The sequence below is a fragment of the Balaenoptera acutorostrata genome, chromosome 18 (assembly GCF_949987535.1).
Source record: "Balaenoptera acutorostrata chromosome 18, mBalAcu1.1, whole genome shotgun sequence".
Lineage (NCBI taxonomy): Eukaryota > Metazoa > Chordata > Mammalia > Artiodactyla > Balaenopteridae > Balaenoptera > Balaenoptera acutorostrata.
The window spans coordinates 63964751-63983499 of NC_080081.1; the positions used below are offsets into that span (position 1 = coordinate 63964751).

Genomic DNA, 18749 nt, shown 5'->3' on the forward strand with positions numbered 1-18749 from the left:
ATGACCATGCTCTTCAGAGGGCTTTTATTTTTTTCTGTGCAAACAGAAGCAAGGTCATCAGCTGAGAATGAGAAAAATGAAGAAGAACCAAGTTTGAGAAGGTATGGAGCAAACCCTTCAGAGAGTAATTGTCAAGGACAGCACTGAATTGCCCAGTGAATTTTCTAGGACAGCACTACCCTATAGAAATAAAATGCAAGCCACAAATTAAATTTCAAATTTTCTAGTAGCCACCTTAAAGAGGTAAAACAAAACTGGCAAAATTAATTTTAAGAATGTATTTTATCTAACCAAATATATTCAAAATATTATCATTTCAGCATGTATCTGTATAAAAAAATTATTGAGATCTTTTACATTCTTTGTTTTTAATGATAAAAACAGTTTTAGTTTTAAAAGCCAATGTGCATTTTACATTTTCAGCACATCTCAATTCAGACTAACCGTATTCAAGTGCTCAAAGTCACATGTGGCCAGTGGTTGCCATATTGGACAATGCAGTCCTAGGAAATGAAGTAGCACTAATGGAGGACATGAGGGTCCCTTGAGATTGCAAGCCATGAATTGAAGTGAGTTGGCATAGCCGTGTGTTATTCTTAAGCCATATTCAGAACTCACAAGCAGACATGGGAGTAGGAGGAGAGTTGGTCTTGACCAAGAATGGAGTTTTGCCAGCAGCACTCAACCAAAGGGAAAAAAAGAAGAGAGCAGCATGTACAACCAAATGATTATACAGACTGAGCAAAGAACATAAGCCACAGAAGTAAAAATGGGTGTGTGTGTGTGAGAGAGAGAAAAAGTGGTAGGGGCCATGGAAGTTCTAGTAGAGTCAAAGAACTTTTAGAATTATAGCTGCTATGCAATGTACAAAGATGTCTAGAATAATCCTTGCCTTCAGGCAAGCTGATCTTGATGGCAGGTATACCAATAGCCATGCTATAAGATGGTGTGTGATAAATGCCTGTGCAGTAGCACAAAGTGTGTTTTTATGTGAGTTCAGAGGAGGAAGAGCCCATGTCCTACTAGGATGATCCAGGAGGGCTCATGAAAGAAATGGTGAATAAATCAGGCCTTGAAGGATGAATGGGGTTTCAACTGGTCTGTGGGAAACACACTGCAAAGTGAGGAAAAAGCACAAGTACAGACAGAAAAGCAAAAATCTTCAATATTTCTTGGAATAGGAGTTATAAAAAACCTGTAATATTAATATTTATTGATAGGGATATTGATTACAATGGGAAGGCAGCCTATAATAATGCTATGTCTTTAGAGAAGAGACTTGGAATAATTTCCATGGGCAAAGACTGCACCATAAAGTACAGTGGTACCCCCAGAATACAATGTTTCCTAGGAGTGCGAGAACAACGTGCTAAAGATTGTTCCCAAGAAATGAATGCCCTTCCCTTCTGGCCCATCCTTTCCCCTATACACACATGCACATCCATAAATACACACCTCTCATCTTTCATTTAAAATTCAGTCTCATAAATTTATTTCTCTTCTACGGAAATGGTCAGTTACATCTAAAAAGAAGCAATATATTTATCTTAAGATTGTGGAAGAAAATATGTGAAACCAACTAGGATTAGAATATGTGAGATTAAAAAGGCTTTGATTATTCTTATCACTTAATTGTTTTAACAGTAGGTATACTCTTACCATACAGACCCAGTTTATAATTCCTTCAGAAAACAAGCTACATTATACTCTTTTTATTCTAAATCTGATGCCGTTTCTATTAAAACTTTAAGGGAAAAGCAGCATTTCAATTTACTTTGGTTCTCAACGCGGTCACCATTAAACAACAGGAAATTTAGTTTTTCCTAAGCATGTGTAGATTTTTGTTGCAAAAAAAGTCACTCTCTCTTCTCCTCGCTCTAAATATTTAGGGAAATCTGCCAGTATGTCCACTCCCTCCTTTTTTTTCCAAGAATTTCCTACTTCAATGGGAATATTTAGAAAGAGTATGAGGCGCTAGCTGTTTTCATGTGAGACTTTAATAATACTGTACTTTGTACTTACATATCATATAGCCTTGGTACTTCAGAGCTCATTATCATTAATTTACAAATCAGTAGATGAAAGCACAAGGTTTAGAAGCAGCTCTTCGCTGCCCAACAGCAAGTTATTAATGCCAAGATTGGAACTCATAATTACTGACACATGTGGTGTGGTCCTACAACATCCAAAGATCATTCTCATAACATAAAATGAAGTGCTCAGTAAGTAGAACATATCAATTACCAAATATCCCATTTATTCAAAATAATTTTAAAAACCATGGAGCTCTAATCATCCAATAGCCATATTAAACCTCATAGGCCTACATTAGTATGAATGTAGATTAAGGTGTCATTCAATTAAAATTAATACTTAATATATATTCATTAATGTCTATACATATATAATCCAGTCAGTTCCACAAAGTGGAATATATTTCAATCAAAAAGTCAGCAAATATTTCAACACACTTAAAAATGTGAACTACTGCTTTAAAAATTTTTTACCAACATGCTATAATTCCCAAGGGTTACGGATGCCACTGGTCAGACTGCTGTATATGCTACCAAGTCTCTCCTTCCTGGGAATAAAAACATCCATTGTCTGCCGATCTGCTTAGGAATTTAAGGTAGCCAGTTCTCTTAGCAGTGCTCGCTGTGGTTTCAATTCCAGTGTCTTGAACACTCATATGTCTGGGAGATTCTGTAAGATCTGTCTCAAGGAAGCACAGGCTACCATGTGGGCATCCGAAGGAAGATTAGCAAGAGACTGAATCAGCTTCTTGACTATCATCTTCAAACACTGGTGGGCAGCATTCAAATCTCTGTCAAACTGCTGTCCTTCAATCTGTAGAGCCAAATGACTGCAGATGTTTCTAAACTCAACACTGTCCTGAAACGAAGACCAAACACAAACAAGCAATTAGATAGGTTATGGAAGACAGTTGTTGTGTTTTGTGTACCCAGTTTCCAGTCCAATCTTCTGATGACAGAACCTCGATTTTTCTCTCAGAGAACTACTCTCCTCCATTCTCAGCCTATGTGGTTTGACCAAAGCTGACTCCACTCCACAACTCCAGGGACCAGGTCAATCAGAGCACATCATCCCTCAGCCACTTGGACTGGCCAAGGATGGACAGATTACCTAAGGCAGGCCAATAAGCCACAGTCCCAGGATATTTGTTAGACTGGGAAAGAGAAGTTCTGTTTAACTGGAGCTGTTGGAAAACATCTTGCCACCATAAGGAGAGAATTCAAATGAAAGTGAGGCCAACACAGAAAAAAAAGTAGAAACAAGAGATTAAAAGAGACTGATTCCAATTACACTTTCTGAGCATGTCAATCTAGCTGTACTTGAACAATAAATCCCAGGATTTTTTAGCTATCTGAATCAATAAATATTTCTTTTTACTTAAGCCATTTGGAGTTGAGTTTCTCTTATTTGTTCCTAAAAGAGCTTTGACGAATATACAAATAGACTTTGTTCTTATTATTCCATAATCACTGTCTTCAAGATTCCAATACAGGATTTGGTATTTAATGAACATGATCCCAAGAAATGTCCAGTGCAGATTTAGAAATAGTTCATTGGTAGTTTTAAAGAATGAGCTAATTAAATAGATTTTTTTAATCCTCAAATATTCACATTCTAAAATCCATTACATGTAAATGGTACTCTGAAGTTATTCCACATCAGAGATAATGTTGACTATATGTTTTATTTTAAATACAGTTGATTCAGACGACACAAGTTTGAACTGCACAGGTCCACTTCTATGCAGATTTTTTCCAATAAATATGTACTACAGTACTACACTATCCACAGTTGGTTGAATCTGTGGATTTGGAAGCATGGAGATGGAGGGCCAACTGTAAAATTATATGCAGATTTTTGACTGCTTGGGGGGTTGGTACCCCTAACCCCCCATCCTTCAAGATTCAAATGTACATGAAAATGACTCCCCCCAGACTTCTGGTTCTGGCACATGGCACATGTAGTTTCCCCATAATGCCTTGCTACTATATTCTAAATAATACAGAACAAACATCCTTTCTGAGCTTGCAAGAAAGTAATGGAAATCCCCAAGGACCGGGTATAAAAGAAAAGTAGATTACTTTAGCTGCCTGCCAATACCTATCAAGAAAAGAAAGTTGGTCTCTCTTGAGCTGGGTTTGGTATGGAAGGTAAAGTTGTCCCTATGAATTTGTAACTGTGGACCTATACTACACAGTAGTTCAAGTTTGTAGTTGTCCTCTATATCATATACATGTTCTTGGAACACTCATGCCAAGAAATTAATTGAAAAATTGGAACTGGTCTGAGATATCCATGGACGCATGGCAAAAGCAAACAAAAGCCTATTCCACAGAAACATGTTCACAACCCATGGCCCTCAGTAGCAGTCCCATAAAGCTCTGTCAAAGACAAACTCAGAATATGAAATTTCAAGGACAATCCACCATGATATAGTAGATGCAATGTAGGGCAGGATTAAAATCCAAAAATTTCATATATAAACTACAAAATATATTTATAATGATTAAAGATATAAAAGAAGAAATCAGAAAAAAAATGTCCGAAGAAAAAACAGGCTTGAAAAAGAACGCAATACCACTTCTAGAAATGACAACTATCAGGACACATTAAAAACTCAATGTTAAACACCTGAATAAATACATATGAAGTGAAGATTAGTAAACTGGATGGTAAATTTGAGAAAATTACCCAGAATGCAAAATAAAGTCATGGGAAATATGAATGAGAAGTTAAGTGACATGGATTGACAGAATGACAAGGTACAACAGATACATTTCCTGGAGAGACAAGAAAAAGAATGGGGGAGAAGCAGTAGTCAAAGAGAATACTGGATAAAAATTATCCCAAACTGATTCAAATGATCCTTAGATTCAGGAAACAAAACAAGCTTTGAGCAGAAAAAGTTAAACGAAATCCAAATCTAAACTCATTAAGGTAAAACTGCTCTTAAAAGCAACCAGAAAAGAAAAAGACAGAGTTCGGTCTGGATGACCAGACAGCCAACTCTAAGCAATAACAATTGAAGATAGAATAGAATAGAATAATATCCTCAAATAACTGTCAACCAAGATTTTTTTTTTTCAGTCCCACTAAACTACCATTTAAACATCAGGGACAAGTAAATATACTTTTATTTAAAAGCACAAAAGGAATTACCACAAATAGACCCTCACTATCAGATCTTCTTAAAGATATAATTCATAAAGAGGAGATTCAACTCAGAAGGAGAGGATGTAAGAAGCAACAGTGAACAAAGAAACTTAAAAACACAGTGTCAATCTGAAGATTTGATTAATCAAAACAAAAATGATAACTAACTTGGAGTTTAAAAAAGCAAGATGGTTCTAAAATGCCGAGTAGCAGTAACATGTAGGATGCAATGGCATTCTAAGGCATTGTATTATTGAAGACAAAAGTGGCAAAACTGATAAATTTCAGGCTTGTTAAGTATACATGTGAGAAATGTAAGGATCATCGTTAAAAGTAGAGGAATACGAGGCCCGGGAGGCGGCACCGAGCAGGACGGAGCGCAAGTGCTCCGCTGCACCTTCCCGGACCTAGCAAAGCTCTGCAGGCTTCGATGCCCCTTTCCTGCGACCCTCGGGAGACCGCGCTCGCTGCAGCGGACCGCGAGAATATCCGAAGGTGACAGCGTGGGAGATTCTATCCATGGGAAACCTTCCTTGGTGTACAGATTTGAAAAAAAAAAAAAAAAAAGGTATAGAAATAATAAAATTTCAAAATCAGCAGAGGGAAAAGGTATATCAGAACCTTTTTGATTCTACTGATAGAAGGTAAAAATGGAGAAATAAAGATACAAACATAAAGCAGATGAATAGAAAGCACCAAATAAATCACCTTTTGAAATGCAGTGGTTGCCAGGTTGGATTTTCAAAATCTATCTATATGCTACTTATGAGCAACACGTTTAAAACTAAAAACACCTGAAGATTGAAAGTAAATGTAAATATACTAAATATACATCAAGCAAATAGAAGTCAAAATAAATCCAGAAAAATCATTATTAGGGATAAAATAAACTGCAATTAATAACAGGAACTATTATTCCCCAAGAAGATATGACAGTTTTGTACTTGTGTGTGTCTAATATGATAATCTCAATTTACATTCAATCCCCAGACATAAAGACTGATTTTAACCCATCTTTCTCAGAAACTGATCAAACAACAGGACATTCAGCCTAGAGAGAAAGGATTGAAAATCTTTTCTAATCATAAGCTTGGTCTAATGGAGATAAGCAAATATACATTATTCTCAAACATCTATGTATTACTTATGAAAGATGACTTTATGATAATGCCACAAATCTCAACTAATATCAAAGTCTATATCACTCAAATCACAGAGCAAATAAATGAGAAATCAGTAATGTATATAACCTTCCAAAAACATGTATGACTTAATCCACTTCTAAATAATTCATAGGTCAGTGGAAAAAATAATTGAAATTTTAAAATGCTCTATACTGAACAATTATGGAACTACTATATCACAATTTGTGGGATGTAGCTCCAGTGAGAAAAGCATAGACTTAAATTCTTATATAAGTAAAGAAAAACCACTTAAACACTGAAAATCCCTGAGCTAAGAATTCAACTCAAAAACTTAAGAAAAATAGATAATCCAAAAAAAAAAGAAGAACTAAAAGTTGAACCAAAGTTTGATGAGGAACTAGTTTTCTTCCTACTTCTGTGTAGAAAGAGAAGCTATTCTTTTCCCAAATAAAAAACTCTCTCACTTGGGTAAGAAGAAGGACCTGGGTTTCTGGCAAAATGTTTATTAGAAAACATCCTCCAAGAAACAAAACAAATATCCATTCATTCAATTCAGCAAACAACAGCAGCAGGATTCCGTGTGGGCTAACACAGTACAGTCCCCTTATTCGAGTATTCACAGGCTACCACCCTTCCTGTTTTTTTTCTCTTTAAAGCATTCTTGCTTCCCTGCCTTTGAGTATTGCTCATGTCTGTTCAGACGGTATCAAGGGGCTACTTAGATAATCTGTCCCACGGTTTATGGGGTCACCTATATTACTGCAGCACATTGCTTGGGAATGAGAAAGTAGAGGGAAAAAATGACTCTGGACTACTTTCCCAAGATCCACATCAAGGGAAATTGTCCACTTGCTTTATAGAAGTAATCCAACTCTAAGTACAAAGTGGAAGGATCAAAGACAACATGCAAAAGGAAATTTGAAATAGAAGGAACCACTGAAATGTGTGCTGACGTGTGCCTATTAGCCAGTCTGCAAAGGCATTCATCACCCAAAGAAGATTAAAATGCCTTTAAAAATATATTTGTGGGCCTAAAATCTGAAGTCAATTTCACATTTACTGTAAAGAAGCAAAGAAGGGATCTTTGAGGGAAATTATACATACAATAAAATTCCACTGCTGGGCTGTACTGGTCCCTGAGGCCCTGGGTAAACTTCAGATCTCTGGCGAGCTTTGCAAAGTCTCTTTATTTTACTATTTTAGTACAGTATTTCCATTTAATCCTTTCTCAAATATATTAACAGTCAAAGAAAACAAACTAATAGGAATAGGCTTTTCATGGGACTCTTAAGCCAAGGAAGGGAAAAATAAAACAGGTGGTCACTTCTCTTCCTTTCTGGAAGGTCCGAAAGCCAACTATGGATCCAGTAATCATGGCTTCCAACCCAGCTTCTACTGCAGAAGGTAGGAGCCACCAGTGACAGCCTTAAGGCAACAGCCTATTAAATGGCTCATGGACTTTCGGTGGAAACTCACATGATCAATACTGGTGATGATTTCACTTATGGTGCTTTCCACTCAATGACAGAGTATATCCTCCCAGCAGCTTTTATTTAGCAAGTCCCAGATGCTTCCAAAAATGATGTAATATCTTACACTGTGCTTTGAGTGCTTTGCCAGAATTAGAACGTGATGGTGCCTGGGCAATCTTAAAGCAGGTTTTGGAACTTCTAAAGCCTTGTGTAATCTCAGATTTTTGGACATGAAATGTATTGATTGCTACAGGGGTCCAAATCGATGGCCAGCATTTACATTTTAAAGTGAGTAGAGGGACTTCCCTGGCGCTCCAGTGGTTAAGACTTCGCCTTCCAACGTAGGGGGTACGGGTTCGATCCCTGGTCGGGGAGCTAAGATCCCACATGCCTCATGGCCAAAAAACCAAAACATAAAAAAAAGAAGCAATATTGTAACAAATTCAATACAGACTTTAAAAAATAAATAAATAAATAAATAAATAAATAAATAAATAAAGTGTGTTGAGATAATGTCTTGTGACTCAACTAATCTACTGGGGTAATGGCCTCGGCCTATTTGCCTCAGTTAATAAATCAGTTAAATTTATTTCAAACATGTATCTAGTCTCCGCTACATGACTTATTACTACACTAGATAAAAGACAATAAGACATGGTACCTGATCTCTAAAGAGCTTATAACTTAGTAGGAGAAATGAGACACATACAGCATATCTCCAAATGTCCAGTGAAATGTGATGAGGGCTATGGAAAAAACACAAAAGCCCAATCCTATAGAAGAACAGACATTTATAGACTCACAATCTAAGCATTGCACAGAGTTCATACAGAGCTCATTCTGTGGGTGAATCCTTTCAGTAGCATACCTGATGTGCACTTGTCCAGAATTTGCTTGGCTACACTGGAGAAACTCATGTGCTTAGGAGGCAACCCATTAGAAGAGATGACTCTAGCTTTTAGAACATTTCTTCCTAATTTTTAGCTGAAATCTGCCCTGTGGTAGGCAGAATTGTGGCCTCTTCCCAGACCTGTGAGTATGTTACGTTACATGGCAAAAGGGACTTTCTAGATGTCAGTTAGGAAGGGCAGCACTCCAGGCAGCTTGCAGGCCCCTGGGAATGCAAGCTCAATCCTTCACAAGTACCGGAATAGCCATCAGAGCCCTGGTTCTATCCTTTAGGTAAGCCATCCGTGCACAAGTCATTTTATCTATGGAATATTCAGTTTTCTCATCTGTAAAATGGGAACAATAATAGCTACCATGAGAAGTCAAATTAGCTCATGAATATGAAAGCTCTTTGTATTTATAAAGCATGCCATCAATCTAAAGTTGTGAATAAAGTACTCCACTAAATGGGAGGTCAGTAAGAAGAGGAGGAGAGGAAGGAAGTGTAGAAGAGAAAAGAAAAATATTCTCTACAGAAACCTGGAATCTAACTGGTGAGATAAAACCTATTAAAACCCTTCAGTGGAGATGTGACACAAAATAAGATTAAGGCTCAAAAAGAGTAGCCAAGTTCACATCAGATCCAACAGAATGTCTACCATCAAAAAAACTGAAAATAACAAGTGTGGGTGAGGATGTGGAGAAATTGGAACCCTTGTGCACTGCTGCTGGCAACATAAAAATGCTGCAGACACTCTGGAAAACAGTATGGAGTTTCCTCAAAAAAATTAAAACTAGAATTGCCGTAGGATCCAACAATTCCACTTCTGGGTACATATCCAAAAAAATTGAAAGCAGGATCTCAAAATGATATTTGCACACCCATGTTCATAGCAGCATTATTCACAACAGCCGAGAGGTGGAAGCAGCTCAAGTATCCATGGACACATGAATAGATAAACAAAATGTGGTCTATATATGCAATGGAATACTATTGAGCCTTAAAAAGAAAGAAAATTCTAACACATGCTACAACATGGATGAACCTTGAGGACATAATGCTAAATGAAATAGGCTTGTCACAAAAGGACAAATACTGTATGATTCCTCTTATATGTGGTACCTAGACCAGTCAGACTCATAGAAATAAAAAGTAGAATGGTGGTTTCCAGGAGCTGGAGGGAGGGGGGAAATGGGGACTTTTTGTTTAATGGGTATAGGGTTTCCAGATTTGCAAGATGAAAAAGTTATGGAGATTGTTTGCCCAAAAATGTGAAGTACTTAACACTACCCTTAAAATGGTAAATTTTGTTTTGTATTTTTTTAATACAATTTTTTAAAAAAAGTGGTTGAGACCATCAGATTATTGCCAGCCTTTGTAGAAGGGAATGGAAATTTGGATGAGGCATCAGCAAAGTGGTAGGTGAGAAGGACTGTTATAGACACTATAAGAGAGGTGGTGTTGGAGAAAGCAGTATTTAACTCATAGGGAAAAGAGATGGCCCCACAATGAGAATGAATGATACCAGCAAAAGCTTGGAGCCAAGCAGGGGCTAGGACTGGGAGGAATCCAGTCTGAGAAAAACAGAGCTTTGTGTTGCCTATCAGGATAAGTTAGTGCAGAAAGCCTTGAATGTCACAGTCAAGTCCCTGGAACTTCTGAGCATGGGAGGAACATGGCAAACCAGTGTTTGAAGAACACTGGTCAGGCCTATGAGCCTGAGCACCTACTAGGCGCCAGGCTCCAAGCAAGGCTCCTAATATACCTTATTTCACTCAGTCCTCACAACCGTCCATGAATGAGAGATGAAAAGAAATGCTGCTTGGAGAGATTAAATGACATCCCTAAATCGCACAGCAAGTAAGTGGCAGAGCTGGAATTAACCTCTCTCTCTCAAAACTCAAGTATTCATCAAAGACACCCCAAATCAGAAACTGGGCCAGATGCCAGGATGACAGAGAGAGCAGCGCTCGCCGTCCAGTGCTGGGGACAGCCTAGTGAATGGGAAGTACAGAGCTGCAGATGCCACCATGGGGTGAACAGGGACACCATGGAAGCAAGCTGGGAGGCACCCAACTAGCTTTGAGGGAGAAACAAAAATGTCTGTATGTGAATTGTTTCATGTTTGTTTTCTGGCTATATTCATGCTATTTTTCTTAAGGTTAACTAAGTGTTACAAAGCTCAAATTGGCAATGGTCATATCCAAATTGAAGACTGTCCCATTGGTCCAGCCCTCTTCCCTGCAACACAGTTGAGAGGGTGTGGTTATCTGGAAGGGATTCAAGGCATGGAACCTTCCACGCCCCATGTAAAGCCAACTCCTAGCTAATTAGAGACCTCCTAGTTGGAGCTCTCCCTTCCTCTGGTCTGTTCTCTCCTACCCAGAGGTCTCTTAGAAAATCCACCCCACTTGTACTTTTCTGCATGGTGCATTGTGTTTATTAGGAATGTGCACTTCTGGAATCTTTGAACAACTGAAAATGCACCTGCAAAGTCCAAAAAGGGAATAAAAGTTAAGCCCATTTTTAGCTTCTTATTGAAAATAAACACTCCCATCAAAACCAAAGGCTTAAAAGCAAAAACAATCTAGCATTAGGAGTCAGTTTCAAAGCTTGTTTTCTGAAACCAACACCAACAGATAATAAAGTCAAAAATATAATATGACTTTATAGGCTCTATAATGCAGGTAATTTTAAACAATACACAAAGAAGGTTTTTGGTTTTTTTTCTATCACATCATCTTCAAAATCACTTCTAGATCTACACGAACTATAAATCAATTCATATTCCCTTCACCCCTGGCTTTAAAATAAGTTGGTTCTTTACAAAACAGTCATGTCTTGAGCTATATTCTCTTATAATGGCCTCCACAAACTTGTTTCTTCTCACATTTTTCCCTCTCACTCTCCCTGAATGCCTAACGTACTCTACAGAGAGTATTAATGGAAGAAAGAGCTTTCCTCCAGCTTTCTGTGATGAGGTCTGACCTTAATGAACTTCGGCCTGGACAGCAGACCACTCTCCACTAAAGTTTCCCAGGGCTGGGAACTATGAGGGTACACAAATCTCTTCCCTACACCCAACACAACCCTCCATGCTAGATGTGCACATAAAATGGGAGTGTCGTTTCTCTATTTTAGAGTGGCATTATGAAAACCATACTATCAGGAACAGTATACTACAAATTGCCCCAACTGCATTTTGTTCATTGACATCTGGCTTTGAACAACAAATTCACAGGGCCCAGATCAATCACCAATTGCCTAAACTCTAGGTCAATCTCAAATAGATATGCAACTTCGTATTAATAAAACACCCAGTGAAGAACCGCAGTATCTGCCAGTCACCATAAAAAGTCTATCGTCCACAGGAAATTAAACATTTTTACTTGTGGTGTACCCAGTGTAAACGCTCACAAGTAACTAAGGTTCCTTATGCATTTGCTTTGGGTACAGTACCATTTTCATCAGAAAAGTCTAATGAAAAGCACTTTGTGATGGATACAAGCACTTGATTCAGGTATGCTCACAAGGCAAACCCCAAAATTGTAAAATAAAGCAAGGCAGCATTTCCACAAGACATTAAACATAAGTAGGTTTGTTTTAGGGCCTTCCTGAAATATCTTTCCCTAAATGTTCATTTCAGAAAGGTTTTATGTCCTGATTTTCATATCATTCACTTTATAAGGAATGACAAAGCTATAACTAAGCTACTTCTAGAGCTGTCACTTGGCCTTTTCCTAACATAAAAGCACAATTTTGTCCCAGACAAAAAGCAATCCCCTGGCTAAGGCTACTAATAATATAACCATGAGAATTTATTTCTTCAATAGAATATTAGCAATTTTTAAAGACACAATCCCAAATTCGCAGAAACTGGCTTCACTAACCAATGTTAATGGGGAAAAAAAGCACTCATCATCAATGTCTGCCTCTGAGTAACTCAATATCCACACTTGCAATTTGCAAAAAGCCTTAGCAATGACTGTGAAGCCAAAGCCAACAGTTTTACAACCGCTGTTCTTGCTCTGTGGAATGAGAAAACCAGCATGGACCACTGAACGTGAGAGAATTATTGGTACCAGAATTAGTTAATTGCAATGGGTGAGCTCACAGGCAAGTTTTATCTGCAATGGCAGGAAAGTTTTTCTGCCTCTAAAAGCTGGCATCAGCCATTGTTTCCATGAAACTTGCTTCAGAACAGAACTCGTGGAAACCATAAATGTTTTTAACTATCAGAGGAAGACAGACAAAACTCAACCAGAGTGACTTCATGATTGGCTTAGTTAATGATCTCTTTGGGTTGGTCATTTTTAGAAGTTTTTAAAATCCTAGACTCTCTTCCTTCTGGTGCTCCACACATTTCTATGCTCCCTTTGGGTGGCAAGTATTATATAGCATGTTTGCTAGTATTACTAGTTTGATAAAGATTTCCTACGTTTACCTGGGGCTTTTTGTCACTATGTAAGGTGACCATCATTAGAGGAGACACAAATCACCCAGTGTTAGGGACTGAATTGCGTTCCACCAAAATTCATGTGTTGAAAACCTGACTTGCAGTGTGACTGTATTTGGAGATAGGATCTTTAAGGAGGTAATTAAAGTTAAGTTACGTCATAAGGGTGGGGCCCTAATCCAATAGGATCGGTGTCCTGCAAGAAGAGGAAGAGACATCCAAGATCTCTCTTTCTCTCTGGCACAGAGGAAAGGCCATGTGAGGACACAGTGAGAAGGTGACAGTCCACAAGCCAGGAAGAGAGCCCTTCCCAGAAACCAAATTTGCTCTTGAACTTCCCAGCCTCCACAACAGTGAGAAAATAAATGTCTGTGGTTTAAGCCACCCAAGTCTGTGGCATTTTGTTATGGCAGCCCAAGCTGACTATGATACTCAGTGTGCAGAATGACTATTGCAGCCGAAGTGGTGTGCAGTGCATGGCATGTATGACCGTGCCCTAACAACTGTGCACTCTCATGTACTTTACTTCAGTGTAATGTTCATAACACCCCTATGAGCTAGCACTGTGATTGGTAGAAAGAGTCAGACAAAACCATGTTTGAATCATGGGCCACTACTTCTCAGCTGCAGGCTCTTCAGCAGTTCTAAATTCCTCTGAGCCTCAGTTTCTTCCCGTAATAAATTTTTATCAAGCTGGTTAACTCCATCCTTTCCACCAAATTTAACAAGACTCAGTTTTGTTAAGCATTTTTAACCACCATGAAAAGACTCATTTCATGTTTGTTTGGTTTTTTCTGCATGAGTTCAATAATCTCTAAATGCTCAAAAGGAATATCAAGTGTTGGCTTCTTTAAGAAAATAGTAAACTACTGTAAAGATATGCATTATTATTGTGGTGAGGGTTTCTCTGCCTTCAGGCCTGAAAATTTCACTCCCTTAATTCTGGTGGTTTGATCAGCGAGTCACTCAATGGTCACATCTCTAAGTCAGTCATCAGCCATGGGCTAAAGCTGACCTCTGGAAAGTGGAGGCTTCCTGCAAGTCTCTTTGGGTCATCCTAACTCTGTTTTTGTCAACAGTCTCAAAAGTAAATAAAGAGTTCAGGAGTCAGATCCATCAATATCAAGAATGAAATATAATAATAGTCAATAAGACTACTGAAGAAGATTGAGGCATCAATCAATAATAATAATAATAATAATAAAGTTCAAAGGTATTGCAATTTACCATGAGCAGCCAGTAGCTAAGACTTCATATGCATTATCTCAATAACGTTAAATACCACTGTTCCCACTTTACAGGTGAGGAGACTGAAGCACAGGAAGGCTAAATAACTTGCCCAAGAGTCTGCAGCAGGAAGTGGCAGAGTAGGTTTGAAATGCTTCATGGGACCTGATCGCTGTCCTGTGCTGTGCTGTTCAAGTGAGTCTTCCTCCTCTCTGTGGCAAGGAATGCCATGGAAGAGATCTGATGTTAGGGAAATTTCCACACACTTCCAAGTGACATGCAAGCATTATTTCCTTTAGCACAAAACCTCCTGAAACCATTCTCATGTATAAAATCAATCTGCATGTTCTTAATTTAAAAATATGGAGAACACTCATCCAAATCATTTGAATTAACACCAGTAATGATGATGCCAAGTCTGTATAACCAGCCCCCCTGGAGAGACAGACTGCTGTGTCCTTGAGTCTAAGTGCTTTGTAAGCATTACCTTACAGACCCAATGGAGATAGTGCCTTTTCTCCAAACAGCAAACCAAGCAAAATTTCAAGATGCTGGCAAGGAGGCAAATCATCCAGAGAAACCTCTCCCTGCTTCTCTCCCTTCTGAAAGCACTGGCTGTTCTCAGGAGCCCTGAAACTCATTACTCCCCTGTAGGTGAATAGCAGACTCCAGTAGCAAGAATGTTGAGATCCCTGTTCTTTTTTTGTTGTCGTTGTTGTTGTCTATATTCTTTTTTTTTGGTGGGGGGGAGTATAATTGCTTTACAATGTTGTGTTAGTTTCTGCTGTACAATGAAGTGAATCAGCTATATGTATACATATATCCCCTCCCTCTTGGACCTCCCTCCCCCCCCATCCCACCCACCTAGGTCATCACAGAGCACCGAGCTGAGCTCCCCATGGAGATCCCTGTTCTTAATGGGGACTCTGGGTGCCTCTAGAAACACTGGCAGCAATACATCCAGACATCTGCACGTTTGCTCGTGATGGAGAAGAAGGGGACCAAGACTCAAGGGGCTGGGTAGGTGAAGGAAGATTTGAGTATATTTATGGATTAAGAGGAATTGGCAGAGTGGAAGCACTAGAAAATACAAAGAGAGAGGAAGGAATTGAGAGAAAAAGTCCAGGGGCAGATGAAAGATTTGCTCCAGCACTTAAGAGAAAGAATTTATTTGGGAGGCGGAGGGGGTGGGAACCAAACAGTATTTCTTTATTAGAGACAAGAAAGAAGATGATTGGAAATGAGATTTTTTTAGGTAGGATGGAAGATATTTGTGTCAGATGGCCTCAATTTTCTCAGTAAAGGAGTGAGAGGGTTGAGGTTTGGATGAAGAAAGTTTGAGGAGAGTAGAAAATGTTTAGGACAAAAAGTCAAGTAGAGAGGGTTAAAAGGATTACCAAGTAGAAGTGGCAGCTGCATTAACCTCAAGTGGCATGATTTATAGTCCAGAGCGGAGGGCGTCATTGCTCCTCAACTGGGTCAGGCCCTCTGACAATGGTCTTCTGACCTGACCTTGCCTCTGTGATTTATCAGGGTCCTTCCTTCAGTCATATCAATGGCTGCCTTTTGTCTGCAAGACAGCCCAGGTCCTCAGCATGACCCACAGGCCTTTTCCCACCTGACCCCACCTAACTCTCCAGCATCCTTTTTTTGCCTTCTGCCATACTGAACTAATTTTAGTTCCCCCAAAGCCCTAGGCCCTTTCATTGCTTCTTGGCCTTGGATCCTACAGCTCCTCTGAAATGCTTTTTCCCTTTAATGCCTGGAGAGTAAACATTCTTTTTTTTTTTTTAAAGGTTACCTCCTCCAAGATGCCTTCCAGGATCACCCAAGGTAAAACTGATCACTCAGTCTCTCCTTTTGTCAACCTACCTGTGCCCTGTACACGTTCCTAGCATCACAGCGCACTTCATGTGTATCACAGCTTAATTGGCAGGATTTTTTAAATTTCTTGGTGATACAAAAAAAGGTACCTCTTACAGTCAAGAGCAATGGTGAAATGCAGCTTCGTTTTTTAAACTTTTCAGAGTGAAGCAGTGCTTCACATCTGGAGGCGATCTTATTTCCCCTCCCATCACACACATTTAGCAGTATTTGGTTCTGTCAATTGGTGGGGAGGGTATGCTGCTGGCATCTACTGGGTAGAGGCCAGGGATACTCCTAAACATCCTACAGTACATAGGACAACCCCACAGCAATCATCCAGACAAAAATGTCTATAGTGTGGAGGTTGAGAAACCCTAGTTTAGAGTAACAATATTTATTCAGGTGTATGCTATGCTTTATTTTTATTTTAAATCAATCTTTTACAGTATATAGTGCAACCTAATATATATCAATGTTTTCCAAACCTTGGCTTGTAGAGCAAGAATAGCAAGTCTTAAGAAATGCTCTTTTTTCACTACCCCTCCCCCATTTCCTTCCACTAGACTCCCCAGGGAATGAATGAAGCAATGTTCCAGATCAAAATTGGAAGGCCAGAAGGTCTCAGAGAGATCTGTGACCTTAAGCCAATTAGGTTAATGGCAAGGCCAAGACTGGATTCCAGAACCCCAGATTTCCACAAACCCACTCAGCCTGGGAGGCAGCTGCTCTGTTCCCTGGCTAAATTGGCTAACACAGTTTGGTACCTTAAGAGGAAACTGTGCCCTACAAATATGAGCTGCGTGACTTAGCAGGAGTTTAGCATGAGTATTCCTGCTTCAACACCCGGGACCCAGCCCGCTCTCACGCTACTTTATGAGAATTTAGGTTGACTCTGTGAGGCCCCCGAGCTCTGTGCGGAATTGGATTTATGCAAAAATAACTGCGATTCATAAGTGTCAAGGAACTTCAAATAACTGTAGGTGATTTCGTCATACAAAAGGCAGAGGGAACTTAATACTTATATTTAAGGCTCTGGAGAAACGGTTTTTAATTTGAAAGGGGAGTAGGTGGAGCTGTCCTCCATCCCTAGAAGCTGCACATGTGGAAAGGGCCAGAGGAAGGTTTTGGCAAAGCCTTTCTGCATCTCCGTTCTGCAGTCAGGTGTGCCCCCAGTGGGCCCTGAGTTCCCTGTCCCAAGTACCTAATCCCCGGAATGTCACCTCCCTCCTTCCCACTCCGAGGTGCTGAATCTCTGGGGAAAGCTCGACTTTGGATCCTGCGACTCAGCCTCGTCTCCATCCCGGTGCGCTGCCCCACCCCAGGGGGAACCTGCGCAGGGGGATGGATGCTGGAGGCCAGACTCACCTTCAGGTGGATGGGGATGGACCGCTCCTGCTGGAGAGGGCCCAGCAGCGTCTGCTCCACGCTGACCAGCTCCGAGGTCGAGTCCACCACGCGGGCCAGCGCGCTGCGCATCGCCATCTGGGCCAGGGTGCAGGGCCCGCGACCCCGGGGTAAGGGCAGCAGTTCCGCGCCCCCCTCGGCGCCTCGCACCACTTCCACCTCGGGGGAGCTCGCCCGCGCCCCGGACCCCACATTCCTGGCCCCCTTGCCCCCGCCTTCCTCCCCGCGCCCCTGCCTGGCACGGGCCAGCCGTGGGTCTGAGCGACGCTCTGGGGCGGCGGACACGTGGTCCAGGTCGCGTGGGCTCCCGGGGGCGCCCGGACCATCCCCCCAGCCCCACTCCTGCTGCAGAAGCTGCAGGGTGTGCAGAGCCACCATTTGGTGGCTGATGGAGGCCACTAAGGGCGCGGGGCTAGCCATCGCCTCCGCCTCCGCCCGCGGCTCGGCGCGCTCCGCGGGCAGGTGCAGCAGCGAGCGAAGGAGGCGGGGCGTTTGGGGTCGCCGGGGTCACTCTTCCTAAGCCGCCGCTCCTCCGCCTCCTTGCCTCTCTGCCCGCTGTCGGTGACCTACGCTGGCCACTGCGTTCGCTTCAAGTCCGAATAGGCTTGCTCGGAATCAAGGCTGCCTGAAGTGCTGCTTCCCGTACACCTGAAAATCAGCCAAATGCTGAGCGCTGGTTCCTCCTCCTCTCCAGGGCTTACGCTGGCATTGCCGCTCTGTGTGGATGCGTCTATCCGCAGGGATACCCCGCCCCCACCTCCTCTGAAGGATGCCTACCGCTGACCGTTCACGCCTTGAGGACTGGGAATGGGGGTGCACGGGTCAAAGACCCACCAGGAATCGGAAAGTGTGAAGTGCCAGAGAAAAGCTCACAAACGACAACTGTGCTTGATTCTCCTTCCTCCCTTTCGCAACCGTAGGGGAATTTTCAGGAACTTCGTGGAGTAGCCTTCAAGGCTCCTGTCCCCCATACAAAAGAAGGGGACTTGGGTATCTTCTCTGCTTTGCTCCAAGCCACATGTGCTGAGAAGGCCTGACTGCCGAAGCTGAAGTTGCATCAGGGCCCAGCTCGGCCTGCTCCTGAAGCAACTTGTGAAGCAAGG

General features: G+C 41.0%; 1 protein-coding gene across 1 annotated transcript; it reads right to left on the reverse strand.

Annotated features, from left to right (window-relative positions):
• Positions 1–1581: 1581 nt before the first annotated feature.
• DLEU7 (deleted in lymphocytic leukemia 7) lies at positions 1582–18104 on the reverse strand. Its single transcript, XM_007193723.2, has 2 exons — positions 17608–18104; positions 1582–2892 (listed from the first exon to the last, which is right to left on the reverse strand). Exons 1-2 carry the CDS (start codon positions 18064–18066, stop codon positions 2686–2688), a joined length of 666 nt encoding a protein of 221 aa, XP_007193785.1. The 5' UTR covers positions 18067–18104; the 3' UTR covers positions 1582–2685.
• Positions 18105–18749: the final 645 nt, after the last annotated feature.